This window comes from Nansenia antarctica, assembly GCF_963989245.1.
Source record: "Nansenia antarctica genome assembly, chromosome: 9".
In the NCBI taxonomy this organism is placed as follows: Eukaryota; Metazoa; Chordata; class Actinopteri; order Argentiniformes; family Microstomatidae; genus Nansenia; species Nansenia antarctica.
Window position 1 is genome coordinate 19,772,275 of NC_137679.1, and position 24,173 is coordinate 19,796,447.

The 24,173-nt window shown below is 42.1% G+C and overlaps 1 protein-coding gene across 2 annotated transcripts in view; it reads right to left on the reverse strand.

The window, feature by feature from the left end:
- slco3a1a (solute carrier organic anion transporter family member 3A1a) overlaps positions 1-19,515 on the reverse strand; it is a gene marked incomplete at both ends in the record, with an annotated part of 37,108 nt that extends 17,593 nt beyond the window's left edge. For both annotated transcript variants that reach the window (XM_080539060.1, XM_080539059.1), the window contains 2 exons: positions 13,157-13,616; positions 19,360-19,515. In XM_080539060.1, coding sequence (XP_080395186.1) covers positions 13,157-13,616; positions 19,360-19,515 — 616 coding nt within the window. The remainder of the gene's footprint in view (positions 1-13,156; positions 13,617-19,359) is intronic.
- Between the last annotated feature and the right edge of the window lie 4,658 nt (positions 19,516-24,173).

Sequence of the window (24,173 nt, forward strand, 5' to 3'; positions counted from 1 at the left end):
GAGCTATTTGTTGGTTTACATATTATTCCTCTGATCTAAAGAGTATTATATTGGTCTGTATTGAATTGTAGTAGACTGTCCCTTTAAGTGGGCCTGTGATGAGGCCATAGGTGAGGGAAAAAAATAGTAGAGAGACAGAAATGTAAAAAATGTTTGAAATGTAAAATATTAGGCAAGATAGGGAGAGAGACTGTCTTTGACAGCTGAAGGAAAGTCAATAAAAAAACTGAAATGTGAGTTAGGGTTAGGGTTATGAATATAAGGTAAAAAAATGTAAAAAATGTTTGAAATGTAAAAGATTAGGCATTTCACCATCCTGTGAAATGAATTACAGATACCGCATACCCAATTTAATTTGTACTTCTGTACTTTTGTTTGGGTTAATGCACTCACTCCCATACTATAGCCGGTCACTCTCCTGTTGTTGGGAGGGACAGTTGTTATTGTCGTGCATTTCTGAAAAAAGATTAGACGTACTGCTGTCTGGTCAGATTCCATGGTCCATTCATCAGTTTTAATGGGTTGATATGGCTCTATAAACTCCCTCCTTTTCTCCAGTCTAGACTGACTCACACACAAGTTCAAGCTGTTGGCAGAAAGCGTGCATGGGCTGTGTTGTGCAAACACTGACAGCTCAGACCAAACAAATGGGACAAATAGCCAACAGGTTAGGTCCTGCAGAATAGTCAAAGCAAACTAAGGTGAGGTCTACTTTTCTGAAGTACACTATGTAAATCTGCAGCGATCCACCAGTCAAAAAAAGCAACATTATACCCTGCTGGACCTGGACATGTATACCTTCAACAGAGCATAATGTACCATAATGTCAACATGTGTTACTAGAAGCATATCCACTTCAAACCATGAATCTTACTTTTACATTTTGATAGGCCTCACTGATACATGAAGTCTGTGTATCTTCTAATGTCAAGCAGTACAAAACATAGCCTAACCATTCCAGCATAAAGATGAGGGTGATTTAAATAGGTCTTCTGTGAACAGCATGTGTTAGTTAGAGACCCTCCGAGTTTATAGCTTTGAGGCAACGTCAGTTGACTTGAGCAAACTTGAAAAGGTAAAAGCAAAGAACAACATTTGCACAGCACACTGAGTGTAATAAGGGTGACTGGTTGCTTAAACTCTTTGCTTAAATGACTTAAGCAGAACTACACAACCATACTGACCTAAATAACAAGCCAAAGAGCTAAGTAGGTTCTCACCTCACAGTCAAATACCATTAGGTTAGGATCATCCTACTTTAACCACCTCCTACGTCATATCATCCCCAAATGCAAACCATGCTGCTGCACGGGTATTGGCCAGTGAGCGGTATGTAGGGGTGAGGCTCTTTTAGTGAACTGGAAAATGTACCTTGATGAAGCACCCTCAAGGCTCTAGTTATGGATCTCACACAGGTGTTACCCAGGAATTCCAGGTGATTCCAGATGCTGTCCCTGACCAGTCTCCTCCGGGCCTTTCTGTCCCTGCTGTGGATCTAGGTCTCACGATAGGTCGCAACCCTGAATGGGAGTTCATTGTCGGGCCTTGCTGAAGGCCTGAATGATATGCATCATATCAACGGTCCAGAACAACGGCTATTTTGAAACCATAAATATATATATTTTAAGAAAAGGGCCGCAAACGACCAGTCTGACACTTGTGACTGCGCCTTTGTGCCATCATCATGCAGAGAGTGATGCAACAGGACATGGAACAAATAACTTTATGAAACAACTGCATCTCAACAGATTCATGCAACATACAGTATGGATGTGTGTTAAGTTAACTACCGCCTTTATCCTCTTAAATGGTTCATGAAAGAACAAACACATGTTCACATGATCCCATGTTCGATAGACGTAAACAAACAACGAGAAGAGGGACTGAATATGTACTGCGCCTGTTGTCAAAAGAGCCCTTTAACTGATCTCAAATCTGGCTCATTTCATTATTGAATGTTTGCAACAGCAAAGCTGTCACATCCCATGACTCTTCTGGAGTCAACAAAGAGCAAATCCACTTAAGTAAGACACTCGAAGCTAAAGCGGGATGATTAAATAAAACACTTTATTGAGTGGGGCACATGAATCTGTTGGAACTGTGGGATGTTGTCATGGCTATAAATGCTCCGAATCTATAAAAAAAAGCCCCTGCCCTCTGAATTCATTCAGAGACTATATAAGGCCATAACATTAGATCTACTTAGTGTGGGGCCTCCCTCTGAAAGAATACTATGTATTTGTGGAGAGGAATCACACAGCAGACAACACCAAAGCCAGATGGAATGAGGAAAATACATAAGATAGGAAAAAAAAGAAAAAAGATTGTCACAGGGAAAATAATTCCCCTGTACCAGGAGTGTCAGCTAACGTGTGTCTGTCATGTCAACACTTTGATATGATTAGAAATTAGACCTCTAAAAGATCTACCACATAAGGTTCCTCACAAGAGTTTAATAGCCTTAACCATAAGGAGCTTTCTTCCGGTAGGGGTGAAGAAAGAGCTTGACACTAACAACATGACCCTAAATAAACCTTAAGAGAGACCATGTAAGGGCAAAAGCTGAGAGGGGGCCTAAGCCTCCTATCTCCTCGGTGATGGGCTCCACCAAACAATGTTTAGTTCGCAGAATATGTTTTGTCAGTGAAGGATAACATCCTAGTAAAAAACATTCCATTACAGTCTAACCACATATCGTTTTGTTTATTGTACCGTAATCACCAGAGGGATACCAGACAAAAATGTCTACCATGTCCTGGGAATGGTTATTGTAAACTAAGGATACCACACGGCTCTGATCCTGCACAGCACACTGTTCCTCAACCTCCCTCTGTGCTGAGACACTGTCTGGTGGTCCCTGCGTGACAGACACAGACACAGACACAGACACAGACACACACACACACACACACACACACACACACCCATGCATAGCTGAGCTACTAGTTCGATGCTACAGTCATACCCTGAAGACGCACATATGAGTCACAGGCACCAGTTTGACAGCTCAATAAATGAGTACTGTACTGTCTTGGTATCTCTACAGCCAGAGGAGGTTAGAACCAACAACGGATACTGTACCGTGCCTTTCCAGTGTGGTAATCGGGGACATTAACAACAAACCGTAGTTCGTATCATCTTCTGTGTGTTAAATGCCGACTGTGTTTGTGTTTTGCTCAGCACCTGCCTAGGTGTTAGGTGTTCTATTTCTATTGTAAGTCAATAGCATTAGTCGAACCCTAACCCTGGCTAGTGGCAAGATAATCTTTGGGGTATTAACCTGTCTATCATCACCCTAACACTATTACAGGTTATTACAGGTCATTAACCTGAATGATATCTCCATTAGTATTTGGTGTTACATACTGTAGACTAATGCTGCACCATAACACTATGTTAATTTCCTTCACAGTATGTGCAACAACAATATCCCAGATTGTATGGGCCATTTAATGCCATTAAGTACTTTCCATCATCAGTTACGATCTGATATTTTGCGACTATCTGATTCCTTAATGTGGATTTTACCTTGTTGATACTCATGGAATGTTTTGTTAAAAAAAACAAAAAAACAGAAAGAAGTACTGTACATTCAGTGGGGGAAACCGTGAGCTGCAATCATCCTGTCATGTTAATTACTCTCCTTGTGTATTGTATTGGGCAATAATGCAACAAGAGACAGACCGTACCATGAAATTAAAAACATGTTCTGTTACTCAGCATGTGATTTATAATTATTACAATAATACTAGGTTCCAGCCCTTTCCCTGTTAATGATAGTCTCCTTGTGCCATAAGATCGCATTAATAGATTGGGCATGTTTGCAAACAGAGCACTGATGTGAAACTGGAACCTCGTGGACTTTGCCAGCCTGCCAGCTCTGTCAACACGAGGTCAGTGAGCGAGGGAGACAAAGAAAGTGAGACAGAAAAAGAGAGAGAGAGAAATAGAGGGGGTACATTCTAACAGCGAGCCATCCTGTCTTGGTTCCTGGGTCACAGTGATCTGTTTGTAATACTGCCTCAGATGTTTTCCTGAGGCCTGGAGTGAGTGGCACACACAGTGTCCATTGTTGTGCATCTGGGTGTTAGAACGAAGCCAGGGTAGAAGACCGCCAGGCAGACGGCAGGCTCAGGCAGGCTATGGTGCTCTGCACTCCCCTGCTGGAGGACCCCCAGCTGCCCCATTGAAGAAGAGGAGGAGCGTGTACGGGAATTGGGGGGCTGGCTTATTGACTGCAGCTGGTAGCAGCTTCATCAGCAGGTGGCTTGGCATAATTACCAGGGTAGAGATGTCCCAAACAACATGGCTCCAACCTTCCTGAAACCATTTGAGGAAAAAGAACAAAGCTGGTTGTACAAGAGCATGTTAGCCACAAGTTACAATGAGGTCTAATTGTGCTGCATCCTGAGGAAGAGGGGATATGGATGCGGTTGGCCCAATCAAAGGGGAGGGAGAGGTTGGATGGGATTTTCAGAGCATTCAATGCCCCATCGACGATCTGCAATGAAATCGTTTATGGAGTGGCATTTTGAAGAAAGATGTGGTGTGGCAGGGCCAGAATAATTTACCTCAAGGCATCATTGAATGAAAAATAGATACAGCTCATCAGATTTTCTATCCCATTTTTTTTTTCCCGAGACATGATTAGGCCTACATAGCGTCAATAATCCTGTCAAGTTATTTCAAACCTAGTAAACACAGGAGCCCTGAATGAGACAGACCTACTGACCGTGGCTACTTAATAAAAGTAGATTGAATCCGACATCTGATCGTTTGTAACAATTACTGCCCATCCTATTGATCCAAGTCCATTTAATTAGGCAATGTTCTCCTGAGCGTCACGTCAGCATTGATACAGGGATAAAGTGCTGAACATGCTACAGGGTAATCCAGGGCCCCGCAGAGCCACTACTTACAGACCACTCAATCAATGGCTGGGGATTTGTGCTAATGCCAGGAGTGAAGAGTGAATCGGTAGATTCTGGGCAGAATCCTCAAGGTCAGCCATGACCTCATGAAATGAACAGCTCTAGTACATCCAACAACTGCCCGGACCAAAGGCTCGGGTCTCGTGTCCTAACAGAGAGGATGAGCCGTGTCTGGCCCTGTGATTTGTGAGCTGCTTCCTATGCCACTGATCTCTGCCGGGAGGCTCTCAGATCAGCCCCACACCCTTTGACAGCTGCTTCCTTCCCAGCAGGCATAGGGCCAGAGTAGAGGACAGCAGTGCCAGGGAAAAGGACTGAGCATCTCAATCCAATAGTAAAAACCAGCTAGACAAACAAGCATTTCCGTGGCAACGGCTTGCTGATGTTGTCGTGTTTATGATCTGCCTCCTCCCCCCCCCCCCCCCCCCTCCCCCTCTTGAAAAAAAAAAATCCCCTTTTTAATCAGCAGCGACAGGGCCTGACCCAGATTGCCTTGAGAAGGCCTGGTGCATGGTGACAGGTTTACTGAGGCCATGGGGATTGGAGATTGGAGGGAGAGGGAAATGATGAGGTTATGACGACCACCCATTGTCCGACGCCGATCCCCTCCACCTTCTCTAAGCGCTCAAACAGAGAGCTGCTGCTGGCCACAGCTCGGGCCGGCTCAGAGTGGTGTGGGGTGGGGCGGCCTGGGAGGGGCCGTCTGGGAACCCAGGAGAGGCAGCATGCTGCTGTATGTGTGTGAACCAGGCAGACCGCTGGCCCTCATCTCCAGTGCTGCAGATGGTAGGCTAGTGGCGATGTAGCTGAGAGCAAAGCCACAGGCTGCTGAGGCAAGCACACAGCTCTGACTTCTCTGATGTTGGGGCTCCTCTGGGGCTCTTGGCCACAGTCTGTTAACACCGACCCGATTCATCCGGAGGTCTGACCTATTTCGAGGCTTCCGAACTCAACCTCCACATCCCCTCTGTGGTAGTGAGCCCAGCTTGAGGGCACAGGGCTCATCTGGATAGGCCAGCACCCATGAGCCATGCTCAAGCTCTTAGGCTGCTGAATGAGTGCACTGCTCAGAGTCTCAGAGGTCCAAACACCCCCAGAGTGCAGATAAGCTAAAGTGGGCACATGGGCAGTGGCATGACTGGTGTGTATCAACTGTATTCTTGCCTCTCTCCTCTGCTCTGATGAAACATGAGTCAGTGCTCTGGGTATGGTGAGGAACACCAGTGGAGGCAGCATACTCTCTGGTCTGTCAACTGGAACGCCTCTTTGTGGTTGACTATATTAAACATACAGTAAGTAAGTCATTAGACATACTGCATTTGTTTATTTACCTAACCACTGCAGTGGTGATAATTAATCATTTATATATCAGATTTCTATACAGATTTCTATATCTTCTTCTTCTTTATCGATAAATAGCCTACTTAATTATTATTTTTTTTTACATTTGGGGAACATTTTGGCTCAGATACTTCCTGAACAAATTGGTCGTAAGATGTTGAAAAAGATGTGGTGGAATGTAGTCTGTAATACTTCCCCTAGCTTACGACATGTTGCTGACGTCCTCCAGCTTACAGTCTGTCCCTCACCTTAAGCTAATGTTTAGGCAGATAACTTAAGACATCTCATCTATGGTAACAAACACAAGCCCTCATTGGTCATCTATTCATTACAGACAGTACCGTCTTCACACTGTGCAGTGGCACAGAAAGGATGAAAGCAGGATCATACAGCAGGTCCATGTCCCTGTCAATTGCAAACTGCATTGCTGCAGCCAGCCTGGCCTTTCCTATAGAGTGTCAGCAGTAATTCTGTGGACAGTCAGACAATACCAATAGGATTTTGTGTCTGACATCTGACACTTAAACCCAGGGCAGCCAAACCAGTCACACAGTTACAGAGCTCTGCCATGGATATCTGCAGGGATGCAAACTGGTGATGGCCCAAAAAGGTGACACTTTTCTTTTTTGCCTGAAAACTAAGAAAATGATTAATGAGCTGCTAACGTTAGAGGAGACATTTTTTGACGGGGGGGTGGGGATATCGCTAGCACTAATGGTGCTAAATGGATAGCGCTAGCACTAACTGTGGTCTAACAATGATGCGTGTGTAAGAAGCGGTAGCCATGACCTTTAACACCTGCAGAAATACTTCAAAAACAGTTTACCGTGACTGTGTTCTCCACGCTGTCTGGAACTGTACCTAGCTGCCTGAAGCAAAAAGTTATTTCAACAGCAGCGGAGTTTAGCAGACAGGAAGATCAGTTAGCTCGTGCATCATGTGACTTGGATGAGACCCCCACCCCCAAAAATATCTTTTTTGCAGATCTACAAGATTCACATGGATGACCTATTTTGAGGTAAAAACGGCTAATTTAGCCAAGGTGACAAGTTTGCAAGCCTGTATCTGTAATGACTCCAGGACAAACAATGCCACAGTTTGATCATAGTGCTTAACAACAATATCCAATGCATTCCCTGTAGAGTAAGTGAACTAAGGAATAGCAGAAAATACACAAATTGCAGGTGCTACTGTCTATGTCTTCATTACTGTAATATGGGGCACAGTCTGGGAGATGCCTGCTTAGATGACTCACTATCACGCCTCTGTTTTGCTTCATCAGCAGACAGGATTGATAAATGATATCATTAAGTTAAAGGAACGGCAGCAGATTCAACTCTAATGAGGCTCTCCGCCCTAATTTAATGAAGACTCTTAATAATAATGGCTTTCACTTATCAATCACTATAGGTTACCATCATTTACTACTTGCCCTGAGTGGGTGCTCCGTTAGATACAATTTCTCTTACATCTAATCATCTTAGCATATCTTGGGTCAGTTCTTAAGTGATTGCTTTTCATGATTTGATTTTCAATGCATGTGTAGTTGTAATTGCTTGGGTTTTTCCAGACATAATATACTGTACCTTTGTTGACCAGATAGTTCAATGCAATGTTTCATGGCTGGGTACCAGTTACTGTAGCTACCATTTCCAAGGCCAAATACCAGTTAGGTAGCATTTCCAAATAGCCATGGCTAGGTACTGGCCCTCCGCCTCAACAACTGCTGTTATAGCACCAGTGCCTCTGGAGCATCCAGGGAGTTCTGCAGCAGTGTGGGTGATGACAGGTCTCCTGTCACATTGTTACAGAGGCACAATCATACAGAATGATGAAGAGAAGCTGCTGCTTGTTAATGATAAATCAATGCTGCTTATTGTCTTGAAATAAAACAAACTGGTGTTGCTAGGCACACTCAGCACAGAGCTTATCGCAGAGATGGAAACCCCCATTTAGAATCTAATCCTTCAAGATGACATTACGAGCACTGAGTTTAAGTAGCTTATATAAACACGCCCTACTGGAGCCACTGTTTGGAGTCAGAACATTTTAGCAGGAATGTTGACAAGTCTCTCGAGGATCTCTCTGAGGCCACCGCAACAATCACCAGCGTCGTAAAACACATCCGAACCTGAAGTGACATTGTAACAGCGATAACATAAACCTAGGTTGAAAATTATAGGAAAATATGTTAACACTACAGGCTACTGTATCAATTATGACATAAAGAATAAAGAGCAGATGAAGATTCATCTCAGGGTGTGTGTGTGTGTGTGTGTGTGTGTGTGTGTGTGTGTGTGTGGCCAGGGAGAGACTGGGGTACTTCATAGCCTGGAACAGACACAGCATTCTTCAGTTAGAGTTCCTGCTCTCCGGGCGCCTCAGACCGCCTCAGACTCGCTCCGTACATGACGCCCTCAACACAAGTATGACGATTTGACAAACCCTCACACATAAGCGGAATTGCATTTCAAAATACTACATTTCATGCCACCTCTCTGATAGAGCCCTCTGTTTGAGGTTACTATTATGTTCTGACATACTGTAACCTAAAACATCTCCCTCCTCTTGCTTATCTGTGTCCATTAACAGGCCTGAAACATAATATTAATAATAAAACCAACTATTCAGTCAGGATGCAAGCCTGTTCAACATTTCATAGGCCCTCTCACATCTTGTGTGTGTTAAGTCTATGAATCTCATGAAGTGAACATCATCTTGGATATAGAGCAGTGATAACACTAACAATTATTAAACAACCATCTGTTACAAATGCTACATCCTAGAAATACAGCCGATTTTTTTTATTATGGGTTGCATAAAAAGGCACATAACAAAGAACTGCTCTTATGAACCTAACATCTCTTAAAGACATATTCATTGACAATGACTAATCACATTTTTATGTGTGTCCTCTGATTTACTAGAGACTTCCCAGGCTCTACAAACCCCCAAAAGCTGGGAGAGGTCGATGGGTGGGGCAACTGGCTTGTGTGCCATTGCTAAGCCCCAGCCTGTACATGTATGTGCTGTATATTTTTTCAACCCAAGGCTCTGTGGGAAGAGCCCGAATTAGAAGTAGATGGTGAAAGGTCATAGAGCACTGGGAACGGAGATCCTGTTGACTCAAACTGTCCAATCATATTTGTTTCCTTTGGCCCCAAATGAGTGCCTACGTCGTCTAGACGCGGAACAAGATAATCTTGTAAAATCCAGTGTTCACCAGTGCTGCAGCCCTGCTTTAAACCTCAAGGGGTGACGGAGGAGATTGACCCTAACCCTTAAGCAGTTGAAAATAAATAGGATCAGCAGCAGTGGACATACTGTAACCTAAAACATCTCTTTAAGAGATCCGACTGTATGAAACCCCTCTGTAGCACTGCCATGCCAAAAACAAAACGAAAATCCGTTTTCTCTGCTTTTCAAAGACAAGTAAATAGCCTGTTACACATGGAGGAAGCAGAGGCAGAGGCAGCGACAGTGCTCGCAGCCCAGCCCCAGCCTTGTCTCCTCTGTGCTGTAGGAGTTGTTTTTCACAGAGCTATGTGGTATGCATGTGCAGTCGGGCCACTCAGACCCACCTCATGGCTGGCTGGTTGGCATTCCAGTCTCACTCTGTAATTATGGTTCCACTCCTACAAGGCTCTCTCTCTCTCTACCCTGTACTCTCTCCATAGTAAAGCACATTCTCACAGGGTTGAACTTCCACTGGCCATACCCTCATTACCTGCACAGTTTAGGCCTGTGGCTAATTATAACAATATGCTTTGCTAGGGGCAAAAGGGAGCACAATCATCATTACCACCACCATCCTCATCATCAACAGCAACAATAACAACAACAAAAGCAGCATTCTCGACATCAAGAAAAATCAAGAGCAGCAGTCAGTTATGGATTTAATACTATCACAAAGAACAATTTGCATCAGGTCATATGGGGACCAGCTTATGATTATGCTCCCTTACAAACTAAGAGCAGAAGAGAAGAATCTTGGTTTGATAGTTGTATTGAGTCTATTCAACACTTCACCTCACCCCCTAGATCCCACTGCACTCTATGGGGACCAAGGTGTTACACTACTCTGAGCTGCTGCTGAATATTCATGCTACATTGATCTTCTCCTGACACATTGATCTTCTACAGTATTAACCTGCGTCAGAGTGAGAACACAGCGATAAGTCTCAGAAGCAGCAGATTCTTTTAACATGTACAGTTCAAGTAGCACATCTGTCTTCATCTATCACAAGAATCAAATACTGCAGCTTTATATTTCTGCTCTCCATTTCTCCAAGACCCCTCATAACTGCTCTTTGACTGCCTCTCCAGTATATGACCATCTCTTCCTTCTTTGTAAACCCCTCTCTATCCCACTTAAATACAATGCGCTACCATCAATAATACTGTACAGCACTGTAAGACTCTTAATGTGGGTTGTCCTTAAGCATTGAGTTGAAATAATATGAAATAATATGAGTAAAATGTGCCATACCGAGCATGAAATGAAATTGTGCTGGCAGGACAGACTGACGGGGGACTGAGAGGCTAAAGGGTAATCACTCTGCTGACTGTGTCAGTTTAAAGTCATTAAATACACAGAATCAATTAAGCTACAGTAGTACAAAGCTAGCTATTAACCTTGATATTGTAGGCCTTTGGGATGTATCAGGCCCTATATAGTCTCCCCATATGCAGGGACGGACGTTGGTGTAATTTTTCTCTTTCACGTACACTGTACTGAATGGCTAAGGTTGACATGGCAACTGGTGCTAACTATTATATGACAATGAAATTGCATAAATATCAACCAGGAGGCTCTACGTCATTTACCAAGTACTGTTTGAGACATACTGTACTTGTTCAATTACAGATCAAATGAATAAGTAACGGTAAATAAAGAAGCATCTCCATCCTCAGCTATTGGCTGGTCATTACTGACCACCAGGCAGTGGAGGACAAAGTGCCAATAAGGCGTCTCACAAGAATGTAAACAAAACCATTTTGCTATGATGCAAAATCTTGTTTGGAAACTGCAACAATGTGAGTGTGTCAGTGCACACTACTGTGTACATTGATGAATAATCATAGAATACATTATCAGGATGTGAAAAGAAATCTTAGAGAGATTTAGACAATCTCTCCCATTCATGCTGCCACAAGCACATGACATGCCTGCAGCATGGGGATTAGGACGATCAGCTGAGCACATGGCTCTCAACTCAATACCACATTGTTCTCCAGTGTTCACCGCTTGTTTTCCTCCAACTCTCCTTGCAGCTTATCTGAGGAGAACAGCACCAAATCTCCCTCTGTGCCTGCCAAACTTTAATCAGTGCGAGCCCACTTCCTACTGTACACTGGGAACAAGGCACTGCAGTTGTGCCAGACGTCAAAGCCGTTTCTCTGCTTGTTTGTGGGTCCTGTTGCTTTCAGACAAAGCAGAATGCACTGTGAAGTGCAAGAAAAAAAGGCTTAGCTTGAGGGGACGAAGTGAACACAAAGAGTGGCAGTTAGACAAATCAGCTTTAGGCAAAAGATCAGACAAACACCAAAGCCATTGTCCTTGATAGTGACCCTCACATCTATGTTACACTGACAAATGTCATGTCCCTTTAATAATGTTGTGCATGGATCAAAAAGTATATTTTAAAACATCCCTCCCCTTCAGCCTTCCTTTCATTCTGTTGTGCCGCACAGATATCAAACAAGGCCGGCATAAAAGGCTGATGTGTGTACATGGACACCAAATTATGGCCAGGTCCAACTTGGAAACCTGCCTGCTGTGATAACAATTTGTGGCTGTATCTACTGAGATAACAATGCTGTCATTATCAGTAACAATAAAGGAGAAGGATGACATGCTGCTGGGGACGTTTACCATTATCTAGCAGAGGCGTTCCTTTGTCACCTTGACAACTGAAGACCTTCAAAGCCAGCTGCTATCATACACATGATTTATGTTTCATCGTTATTTGTAATTTCACTGTGAATTATCTCTCTGGGTGGGCTTGGTATCGAGAGATCAGAGGCAGCAGCCAGAATCCTGGGGCTCTGCCAAGGAGTAACAGGTCCTATGGTTCATTCCAAAGAATACTCATACTGTATGCTAGTAGTTATACTGCTCCCAACCCCTTTAGGAGAATCGTTCAAAAATAAACATAATTCTTATACCTTTGTGGGGAATACTAGCTGATATCATACAATGGGGTCAAAATATCGGTGAAATGTTTTCAAACTGGCAAAAAGGCAGAGCAGAGACCCCAGTTGCCTCAGGGGATATTTCCAGGCAATCATCTGCTATTTACGGTTAGCTCAGAAAGTGCTTTGAATGCACCGTTAAACCTTGAAAAGCCACATCAGCAGCATGCCTGTGATAGAGCACAGGCCAGCCGAGTGAAAAAATGTTGCCCGTCTTACATTCCTTCTTCACTTGCCAGTGACTCCAGCGCAAACGTAATGGAGATGTAAAAGCCCTCATGGATCTGCTCACCTGGCAGTCACACGGGGCAGGCCTGTTCTTGTGGACAAAAGGAGACCAAGTACAGCACAGGGAATACATTCATACTGCACCTGCAGGCTATGAACAGCGGACAAACATAGCCACTGATCTTGTGTTTGCCTTAGGGTTTTTGTTTGCCTTAGGGTTACCTTGTGATGGAACAAATAGATTTTTAATTGCCAGTGTGACAACAATCTACTTCATTTAAATAGTTATTCTTGTGCTTCGTTGAGATCCCGTTTTCCCAGAAACATATACCAAATGTCTATGACCTACTTTCGTTTTGTTCCTTAATTCCTTCTCTAAAAGAACAGCTCCAAGGTTGTGCAGGGGTAAACGTCTGGTAAATCCTGCCCATATGGTGTATTAACGTATCTAACCGACTCACCTATATACAAAGAGGAGTCTTTCCTCTTCACATGATCATCGATGTAGGACACGCCCAGAGGCTGAACCGGGGTGGCGCCGATCCCAAGTAGCATCTGGGCCCCGATCAGCAGCAGGTACATCATGTTGGTGTTGGCCTTGTTTGAACACACTTCACCAACATCCCTGTCACCACTCCTGGAGGTGTTGGAGCAGACGTTTCGCCCATTCTCTGTCCTCCAAGTGTCCCCAACCTTATACTCATATTGGTTGGTTAGAAACTCTGGCAGTGCTGAGAGAAGCGCTCCGAGCGCCATGACAATACCCCCACAGCCAATTAACCTCGGCCGATGGGCTTTGGCACCAAAGTAGCTGACGAATAGGATGAAAGCCAGGTTGCCAATCTCGAAGCTGCTGGCGATCACTCCCACGTCGGCACTTTGGAGGTTGAATCGCCGCTCCAGGGTGGTCAGGACACTGACCTGAGAAAGAGGAGATATGTGTTAATCATAAACTTTAAACATAACTCTGACTGAATAACGATATCATCATAATAAGATGAAATATTAGTAGAAATACTGCTTTCATATTAGCTGAGACAATTTAAGTTAGGGAGAAATAAACAGCTTCCAAATAGAGACTATGTAGAAAGAGGTTATGAATAATGGATGCATGCTGTATGCACAACTGTCAAGATGTGAGTGAAAACAAAAGACAATTAAGACAAAGTGGGAGCTTTTGAGTTTCGAAAAACAGGCATAAGCACAACATTATGAATATTATTTGATTATTACAGAATTACTTTATATCAATTAAATTAAATGCAATTCATTCAAATGAATTAGAAAATATTTTCAAAACATTAAACTCTGCATAGTGGAATCAGAATGATTAATGTGCACTGGGTTTCCTAACTTTCGGTGTATGCAAATTAAAAAGACGATATTGTTTGCAGAGTGGCATTTTGAATCTAGTTACACACGCAGACCGCAAAGTAGGTATTGAACAGACAAGATGAATATAGCATGGCTATGAAAGGACCATGTTATGAAGGTTGTGCCCTTTTAAATAATCCCATCCCCTTGGAATATACTGATTCCCAGGCCCCTTTCAGATGTTCCTCATTGTGGTTTGAGTAAAATCCCCTCTCTGCCAAGACTCATTCCTCTGAAAGATCCATTCCTCTGTTTTTGATTAGCTGGGCACTGCAACACTAACTCGCATCGCATTGTTGTAAGTGACTGCTTCCCCAACACTCTTGTGCAAGGTTTAATGAAAGTGAAAGATAACAGCACTGTCTCTAGATTGAAGCTGGGGCACAAGTGGATTTTTTTTTCTCCAGCTCTTTGCCAGTTGTTAGTAAAAATACATGGTAGTTTCCTCAAAGTTAGTGATAATGAACACCTACTAGCAAGGGAGATTTACAACTAACCATTCACCCATACACTCTCAACAAGACTTAAGAGGAGAAAAAACACATAGGCTTATAACAGTGACTCGTTCTCAAAGGTTTAAAGGAGTTGAACCATCAGATAGATTTAATTTAGCTTATTTTCCATCTACCTCTATTTTCATGTGTAGAACTGTCTAGAGGGATCTCATTGGTATGAAATGTCTGGGAAAAAATGTAAATGGAACCAACTGTTTAGCTATATCCCACCTGTTATTTTCATAACAATTATCAAGCTATTTTCCGATGTGTCCCAAAATGTCCTAGAAAGGGCATACTTATTTACCATTCCCACAGTGAGTTAAACAGGCTAAGTTAAGCTCTTTAGTTCACATGGACTAAACATTTAAAAGTAGCTGTGTAGGCTGTGACATTTATGACTTATGATGAGTCATGGTCATGGTTGTAATAACACTTTAAAAAGATTAGTAAAGACAATGCTATTACAACATACACTCACCGAACACTTTATAAGGATCACTATACTAATACTGGGTACGGCCTCCCTTTTCTCTCAAAACAGCCACAATTATTCATGGCATTGATTCCACAAGATGTTGGAAACATTCCTTTGAGATTCTGGTTTCAGATTTTTCAGGTGCACTTTCAAACTGTGAATTTTCCGTTCAACCACATCCAAAAGGTGTTCTATTGGATTCAGATCTGGTGACTGGGAAGGCCACTGAAGAACTCATTGTCATGTTCATGAAACCAGTTGGAGATTACTTTTGCTTTGTGACATGGTGCATCATGATATAAGTAGCCATTAGAAGATGGGTACATTGTGGCCATGAAGGGATACACATGGTCAGCAACAATACTCTGTGTCATTCAAGCGATAATTGATTGATATTAAAGGGCCCAAAGTGTGCCAAGAAAACAGTCCCTACACCACCCAAATGAACGAGAAGGTGTACAGGTGTTTCGAATAAAGTGCTCAGTGAGTGTACAGTGCACATACTGTATACAGTAGGTAACCATAACAGTAGAATGGAATGTGTGTGTGCATGCGTGTGTGTGTGTGTTCAGAATGGGCTTTCAACCTCATCGGAGCTGCCAGGGACTCTGTGTAATGTGGCTTCCCAACAGTGCTGGAACCGTGAAGAGTTGGGCTGGAAACATCACCATCTGCTCCTGTCCTCACACCTCATGCCAAGCCATAGCAACCTGTTGACGGCACAGCTGGAGCTCTCAACACACCCCAGCACAGACTAACCTCCACCTCGCCCACCACAGCGGAGGCAGGGCAGCCGGTCATGGACCATGTCATTCCATGCTCAGGCCACACTAACACAGCAGTGTGACTGACAGCTGAGTTGAGAACAGAGAGTTTAGCTAGCATGCGGCCTCCCAAAGTTCCACATGTTTGTGCACATCCACTGGCATTCCGAGATGCTCAATAATTGCACAAATATCTATTAGTTAGGTCTATGTTACGTAAACTGTACATTCCAGAGTGGTGAGCAGCTAGCTACAGTAAGTTCAGTCAGTTTAAGATAGAGATAGAGTCTTGATGCTTTACCTTACAGTGACAGTCAGGAAAGTATGTTTTATTTATTGCATGGTTATACAACAAACTTGTCTGGCAGTGTTTTCATGGACAACTTGTCAAGTAGACATGACATCACCTGTTCAGAATGAGAGGCGCCAAACCACACACGGACATCTCTTTTTTAAACAAATGGATGAGGCTTGTGTAAGCAGAGCAAATTCCAGTTTGAGACATAAATACAGACTTATGCAAGACAAAAAGTCTTTAAGCACATCAAAGGTTGCTCTGCTGACATTTAAGGGGGACAATTCATTGGCAGTCAAAACCTCTTTCTCTGAAATAAACAAAGCTAGCCTATTCTAGAACATGCATTTATTCTTTAACATCAACATATGTTACAGCCTGTACTGTACAGTAAGCTGCAATCCCCAACTTACGCCCTACATTGAGGGATATTAAAAATAATTAAGACATGTTCAATGAAATCAACAATGTTTTGTTAAATACAGTTCATGTAGAAACGTATCAACTAATGCAGCTGGTTATAAAAATATAAGATAGTACGGTTAGGGTTAGATATATTAACAAAAACATGAAATAGATGATTCAACCTGTCTTTCTACATGTAATGCAATGGAGCATGTAACAGTAAATGGTTTCACCAGTGTCACGCACCACAACAAAGGAACCACAAACCGGTTGAATTTCTGAGAATCGAAGGACACAACCCCATTTCTCAATAAGTTTCATTATGCTCAAAGGGGAAGTACTACAACCCCATAGTGTTGAGGTTTAGTGTCCTTTTACAGGTACATGCCCTCAACAGTTTACCATGAAGCTCGCCAAATCAGGAGATACAGTGTTAGTAGTGTGTTGTTGGTGTTTTGTCCACAAGTATACAGTAGGTGCACCCTAAGCTGCTACTGTAACTTAGAGCACAAACATGGGCCATGACGCTAGAGTTTGTGGCTTGGAACGCCGGATCACAGTTTAAGTCCCTTCATCCTATCATGGACACAACAATAGCTCCAAAAGAGGTGGGAATCTAAAGAGTTAACGAGTCATCAGTTTGTCCCTGTTGCAGGCTCCTGGTTTCGAGTCCATGCAAATCGAGCAGGTGCCATGGGAAAGAGAACTACCTGTGCTGACACACCTGTGAGATACAGCAGGTCTGATGACCTATCCTATTTGCTTAGGCAAGTCAAGCCCTTCCTCTAGGGTCTATCATTTGCAAACCCTGCCAGAGCCCCTGTGTTTACTTTGCAAGCTGTCATACTTAAATGAGTAGCCTCTCCGCAACTCACCAGTCTAAAGCACAAGCATGTTTGTTAACCTTCTTTAGATTCTTCACATGACTCATACAGTACAAGTGGAAACTGGAAACTGTATTTGAACATACCGATTAAGCAACGTAATGGCTGTAAATGCTAGCTAGATCAACTAATATGATGAACAAATAAGTGTTATATGTATGTATTATTGTAGCCCACACAAGGACACAAAGCCCCCAGTTGCATGGACATACTGCTGAAACATTTTCATTCTCAATAACAGTGGGATGAAATGAGACATGAGGACTACAAGAGGAATCCTGATAGACACATTCCTTCCTACGTGGCTGCAGAGCCTGTAAATAGCAAAGAGACACATCACAGAAAAATGAGTGCAATGTACCAGGCCGTGTCAGCCTGAAAGAGAGGGTGGAGACTGATTTGATTCTGAGGAATAGAATGTGCATTCATGTTGGCGGAGTTTACCATTTCTTCATAACTTAGAAAAGCAGGTAGGCTACCAGACGTTCTATAGGCCTTTTTTATTGGGCCTATGGCCATCAATACACAATGTGGATAGGGGATTGTATGCCAATGAAGAAAAAGCATGAAGTGATGGATACTTGTTCATTGTATTTTTGGCTCAACAATCAAGTCAAGTGCAGGAAATTCTGACGGCATGCAGCATGCCTCGTCCACACAGTTCCAATGGTTGGAGACGTGTGGCTGAGAGGCATGGAACTAGATAACATGTTCCACACCAAATATGGCCAAAGCATTTCAGTTTACATCTTTGATTTCTCGGCAGCACTGATGAGACATCGGATCAAAAATAGGCTAGGAACTCATTCACTCAACCAATTCACTTGTTCTTTCATTTATTATGAGAACTGGGATGGACATGTTGATGTTTTAATGAAGGAAATATGTTTTTGTAGCATGAATCAAAAACAATTGCCCACATATGAATATCATCAAACTGTTGAAAAGAGAAAGAAGCATTGAGGCATCTCGTCCTAATTTAAAAGAATACAAACGTTAAAGGCCTTATGGATGCTTTAATCATTCATTCAAGAACATGTCATGTAAAAAGCAACACCCTGTAGGCCTATAATATTCAATTTGCTAAAAGAAAAGCTAATGGGTCTTGTAATGTGTATTGGGGCTTCATAAAGCCATAAATTCTAATCTAAAGTATACTTTACTTGACCCGGTGGGAGAACTCGTTAAAGAACCCTTTTGTGTGTGATGTACAGTACAACCTCCTATAACAAGTTTGGTACCAAAAGGGGTTCTTAAAAGGGTTCTTGACAAGCCCAGGAACGGTTTTGTCTACCTTTTTTCTGTAAAAGTGGGAGCCATGAAAGAGGAGATTTGAATATTCACTACCAATCAATCTGTTCTTCACTCAATGCCTGCAACTTCTGGATGTCCATGTCATTTCACTGATCTTCAGTGACAAAATAGACTGTAGCTTATTGCCTTAGCAGGTCTACAGCTATAGAAGTCATTCCTAATAGCCGGCGACGTACAATACAGATCAACAACAGGTCACCTGTGAATTCTAGGAACTAGTCATAGACCTAACTTAGTTGGACAACAGCCAACTCTTAAAGTTCAGGGTGGATTATTGATGCATCTACAGTATTAGAACAACCTAAACCATTCACAGTTTTAATGACAGGGAGAGGAGTGATATTGTCGGGGGCTGATGAAAAAATGTCTATTGAACGTATCATCTAGTAGGCTACCTGGGTATTTTAAAGCACCGGTTGATGTCAAGGCAAAGCAAGCCTTCTTAAGCCGGTTACACTTCATCTCGTTATGTCATAGCTGTTGCACGTCCCACGAAAGACACTTTTGCACATGCAACAGCGAGCAATGAGACTGTGCGTTAGGTTAGTTTGGCCCTAAACCATGCACAATTCTACACATGCTTCTTGCCAGATGTGAGATGTCATCATGACGGAGCACAGATGTAGTAGGACACAGGCTTCTAATATTTCACTCACCAGGTATGCTCCAACAGTGCCCTGTGCCAACATCAGAGCGCACTCCGACACCAAGAAGATCTTGATGTTTGAGAAGCAGGATTTGTTTTTGTGGGTTCCATCTCGTTGAAGGTCTCCACTGCTCCCGTCCGTGTCCCTCTGCTTTTTCACCTGCATCCTGAACGAGTGGCGCTACTTTGTATCACGGGGAGAAACGAAACACAGAATAATAATACGACCAGCCCGGAGATAAACACAGATCAGACACCGCTGCCGTGTTCCCCTGTAGGCTACATTCAGCGCGTCTGCCGTACGGGTCTGTCTATTTCCACTCGTACCGTCTTGCAATCAATGTCTTTACATCTGACAAGCTAGGACTGTAAACACACAACCCAACTCCAAAGGACCGTCGCTCAATTGGCGGGCTCTAAACATCGCCACCCCGTCGAATTATATGAAGACGTGGAGAGACATATAAACTCCCCCCACGATGTTCATCGGCCCAAATTGAATGAGAATCGCCGGTTTTCTCCTCAAATTGCATTCTTTTCCGCTTTGAAGTATGTCTTCGAGTTGTAAGCGTAACAATGTTCTGGTTCTAAGTATTTCGACGAGAAGCTTGCCACGGCGTTGCTGCTCCGGCTTTCCTTGACATGGTCCTTCCACTGTCTGTGTGTGTGCATGTGCACTCTCTCCACTTCGGATTTGCTCCGACTCTGCGCCTCTATGAACCACCGAGACAGCCCATAGAGTGGCGCTGTGTAGCATGCACCAAATTCTAAGCAAATATCTCTCTCTCTCTCTCTCTCTCTCTCTCTCTCTCTCTCTCTCTCTCTCTCTCTCTCTCTCTCTCTCTCTCTCTCTCTCTCTCTCTCTCTCTCTCTCTCTCTCTCTCTCTCTCTCTCTCTCTCTCTCTCTCTCTCTCTCTCTCACCCCCCCCCACATAATTAGATAATATAAAGAATACGTTTTTTTTTTTTTTACTTGATGTTATGGGAAAATCTATCATTATTAGTCAATTAGTCAATTATTACCCCCCCCCCCCCCCCCACACACACACACACACACACACACACACACACACACACACACACACACACACACACACACACACACACACACACACACACACACACACACACACACACACACACACACACACACATACACACACACACACACACACACACACACACACACATACAAAATCAGAAAGAGGGAGAGAGAGACAGGAATATATGTAATAAGATGTTATTAATAGTTAATTAAAGCCTCATAAACCAGCATAATGGACTATAACATTTTTGCCTAAACACCTGGTGTGGCACAGCTAAAGTGCCATTAGCCATTTAAAGGGAAACATAACTATTTGACCTGACACTCAACCAACTCTTTTTTTCACCTTTGAGATGTTGTTGTAGGAGGCCTCTGATGCAATTTTCTAAAAGAAAAAACAAAGCAAGTAATGAGTTGCTGTGATAATAATCATTTAGATTATTTTAACCATACTGCATTGCAAGGGTAAATAATAGGATCCATTGACTATGTAAATGTCTTTAAAATGTCTTTTACAGAATTTCTTTTTTGGATAGCTAAATGTGATGTTGTAATATGGACACCATGGGGGCCTTACAGGTTAAGCATGTAATTTAGTGTACCCCAAGCAGTGAACACCGCCAAGCAGTGAACATCTGTTTGTTTGTCAAATAGACAGACAGTCAAATATTGGTGGTCTTCAATCAGGGAATAGATAACCAGATTTTGACAGACATGGATAGAGTCAAGTAGGGAATGTTATATTATGTTCCATTACATTTTTGTCATTTAGCAGACGCCTTAATCCAACGTGACTTACAATAAATATTTGTCTAAGTAAGTAAATAATCTATTCATCAGTCATAGCAAGAAAAAGTGATATATGCTAGGACCATTGGCAGTCATAATGCTAGAATTAAGATTTTTGTTGTTGTTGTTGTTGTTATGTTATGAAACATAGATTATTTAATGTATGACCTCTTCACCAAGAGTCAAGTAGGGCATGTTAAGACAAAATAAATTATTTACTGTATACAACAAACTATGTTCTTAAATGTTATGAATCCTGCATAAACATTTAAAACAGTAGACATTAGAATGTAGGACCATCAACAATAGCCTATGTCATGACGAGCATTATTTAAATAAATGGAAGTGCACAGTACTGGTTATCATGATGCAACGTTTGACCTATAACTATAACAAACTATTGCGTGCCTGTGCCTGAATAATACTGCTCTAACCTTTTGAAAAATGACAGAAACAGGAATGCAAGCAATTTACTCAATCAAGAGTGCTCCCTCACTATGTATGCGCTTTGACATTGTTCCTATGTACTGTATTTTCATTTTTGTAGTTCAGTAAAATGTGTTGTCGTCCAAGTTGCAAACAACAAAGGTTTGCGTATTCATTTACAACACTCTACACACTACAAATAAGTTCTAAACACATGGCTCCTTCTTTCTGCCTTTTTCCTGCATGAGTAACGTCACTGAGGTGGAGAAAGGAAGGTAATTTGTTTCGGCCCATGGTTAATAATTGCCTACAAACTGGAAGATCATATTCTGTTGGGTGTCCATTAATTCAAATGACTTCATGGTGTAGTTGGCAGAGAGAGAGAGAGAGAGAGAGAGAGAGAGAGAGAGAGAGAGAGAGAGAGAGAGAGAGAGAGAGAGAGAGAAAGAGAGAGAGTCTAAATTGAATGACTGAATATGAAATTACTGGCTTTTATGTCCAAAGTTACATTTTTCTTTTACCGTTTATAGCTAGAATTGATAATATACTACCAATGCTATATACTGTTTTCAACAGGAAAAGTTTGTTTCTCTTTGTTTCTCTTATTAGATTAGTCTAAGTCATTTAATTTGTCAAAATCAGCTGTCAGGATTATTTGACAACAGTTAATCAGTACAAGACACCAATACATGATTTACAGGTAGTGTGTCAATGATGAATCCATAGTATGCTAATTTTAATCAATATGTCATTTGTCAATTTGACATTTAAACTGTCTTCTGGGTTAACGTTTTATAGTGTCTTTGTTGTTGATCAGTAATACGTAATACAGTTAGTCAACATATGACTGAGTTGAGAATTAATTAATGAATGCATGGATGAATGAATGGATGAATGAATGGATGAATGAATGGATGAATGAATGAACAGCATAACTAAAGGCATACTGTATGGAGGTGTGTGTGTGTGTGTGTGTGTGTGTGTGTGTGTGTGTGTGTGTGTGTGTGTGTGTGTGTGTGTGTGTGTCATGCCACACCAGGGCATGAGATTTCCCAGGGCATGAGATTGTACAGTCGTGAGTGGGTGGAGGAGTACCTGACTGCCAGGAATGTGTAAATGGAAAAGACTTCTGAGGATTTGTGCTACTCTATGGAATAGCTCTTATTTATAGGATTTGGAAAAGGGCAGACTGCCAAAGAGCAGCCCATCCCTTCTGCTGGGAGAAATTAGAAAATAGCAGGAAAAGGAGGAACAATGGCTAATGAATTAATCCAAATAAAGTATTGTAAAAACTACAGTGATGTCTACACACAATGGTATATTTTCAATTAACAAATCATATTATTAATACATTGTAACCATCATACTTGTGTAAACAAATCTAGGAGTATAACCAGAATTCTTTAAATGGAGCTGTTATTACTGTAGCTTGGTCATAGAGTAGCAGTACAATAAATAATCCAAAAAGGCAGGATAGGTTACAACACACAGATTTTGTGAATGACACTGCTCTTATGCTACAGTATGGCTGTGGGCAGTGAAGTGTGTTCCATGGGGTCTATATCTTAGTTGGACTGTGAATGGAGAGAGCGCCTTGAAATTCAATTTCACGTTAATGATCTGTGGCAACATGGTCCAAAGTAAGCTGTCTTTTATATTATCTCAGTTACCACACAGACAATGTGTTACATTCAAATGGTGAACTTCAAAACCAAAGCCCTCTCTTTTTGATGGCAGTGTGTGTTAAGTGGTGTCTTTGAAGGCCAGTTACTGTAGGACTTTTTGAACTCGAGAGTTCCAGCTTTGTGATTTCCCCCTGCTCTCTGACTCCCTCTGAATTCCTGTCATTATCTGCACCCCTCAGAGTGATTCTGCCAAGAAGTAGCAATTCAGAAGCCTCTTTTTGTTCAGTTGCCTTTTTAGAATGTATCCAGCAGTTGCATGACCCTGGAGATTTGAACTTATGAAAGCTAATGCCTCTACATAACACATTTTCCTGTTCAAGGTTTTTCTTACTCAAGCACACTTTACTGGAGACATAAAAGGGCTTCCAGGAAAATCATTTAAGAAATAATTTGTAGATCTATATGCAGCACACCTAAACCAACAAATATAGACAAGAACACAAACATGAAATACACTTCATATTCAGGTCTACTGTACATGTTTTGTTTTTAAATTAGGTATTTGAATGTACTGTAATACAATGTATTGTTATGAGGGATTCAAATGTGAATATACTGTATCTGACACAAAGTCCCCTTGGGAAACATAAAATTAATCTAGACCTAAAATGAAGTGAGCATACCAGATTATTGAGTTTTTTTAAAATATACGTATCAAAATGCAATATATCTGAAAGAAAAAGCCCTAACCCTAACCCTAACTTTTCTATAGGAATTCCGATCACTTTTCTGTACAGAAACTGAACTGTCAGAGATGAAATAGGAGCCATTTTCACTATAACCACAGTAACCTTTTTGATGGTCCTTATGGCACATGCGTTTTAGATGTGAGTCAGAAGAGGATGTCAATGAGATGACAAATTGCTTTCAGTCTCTAGG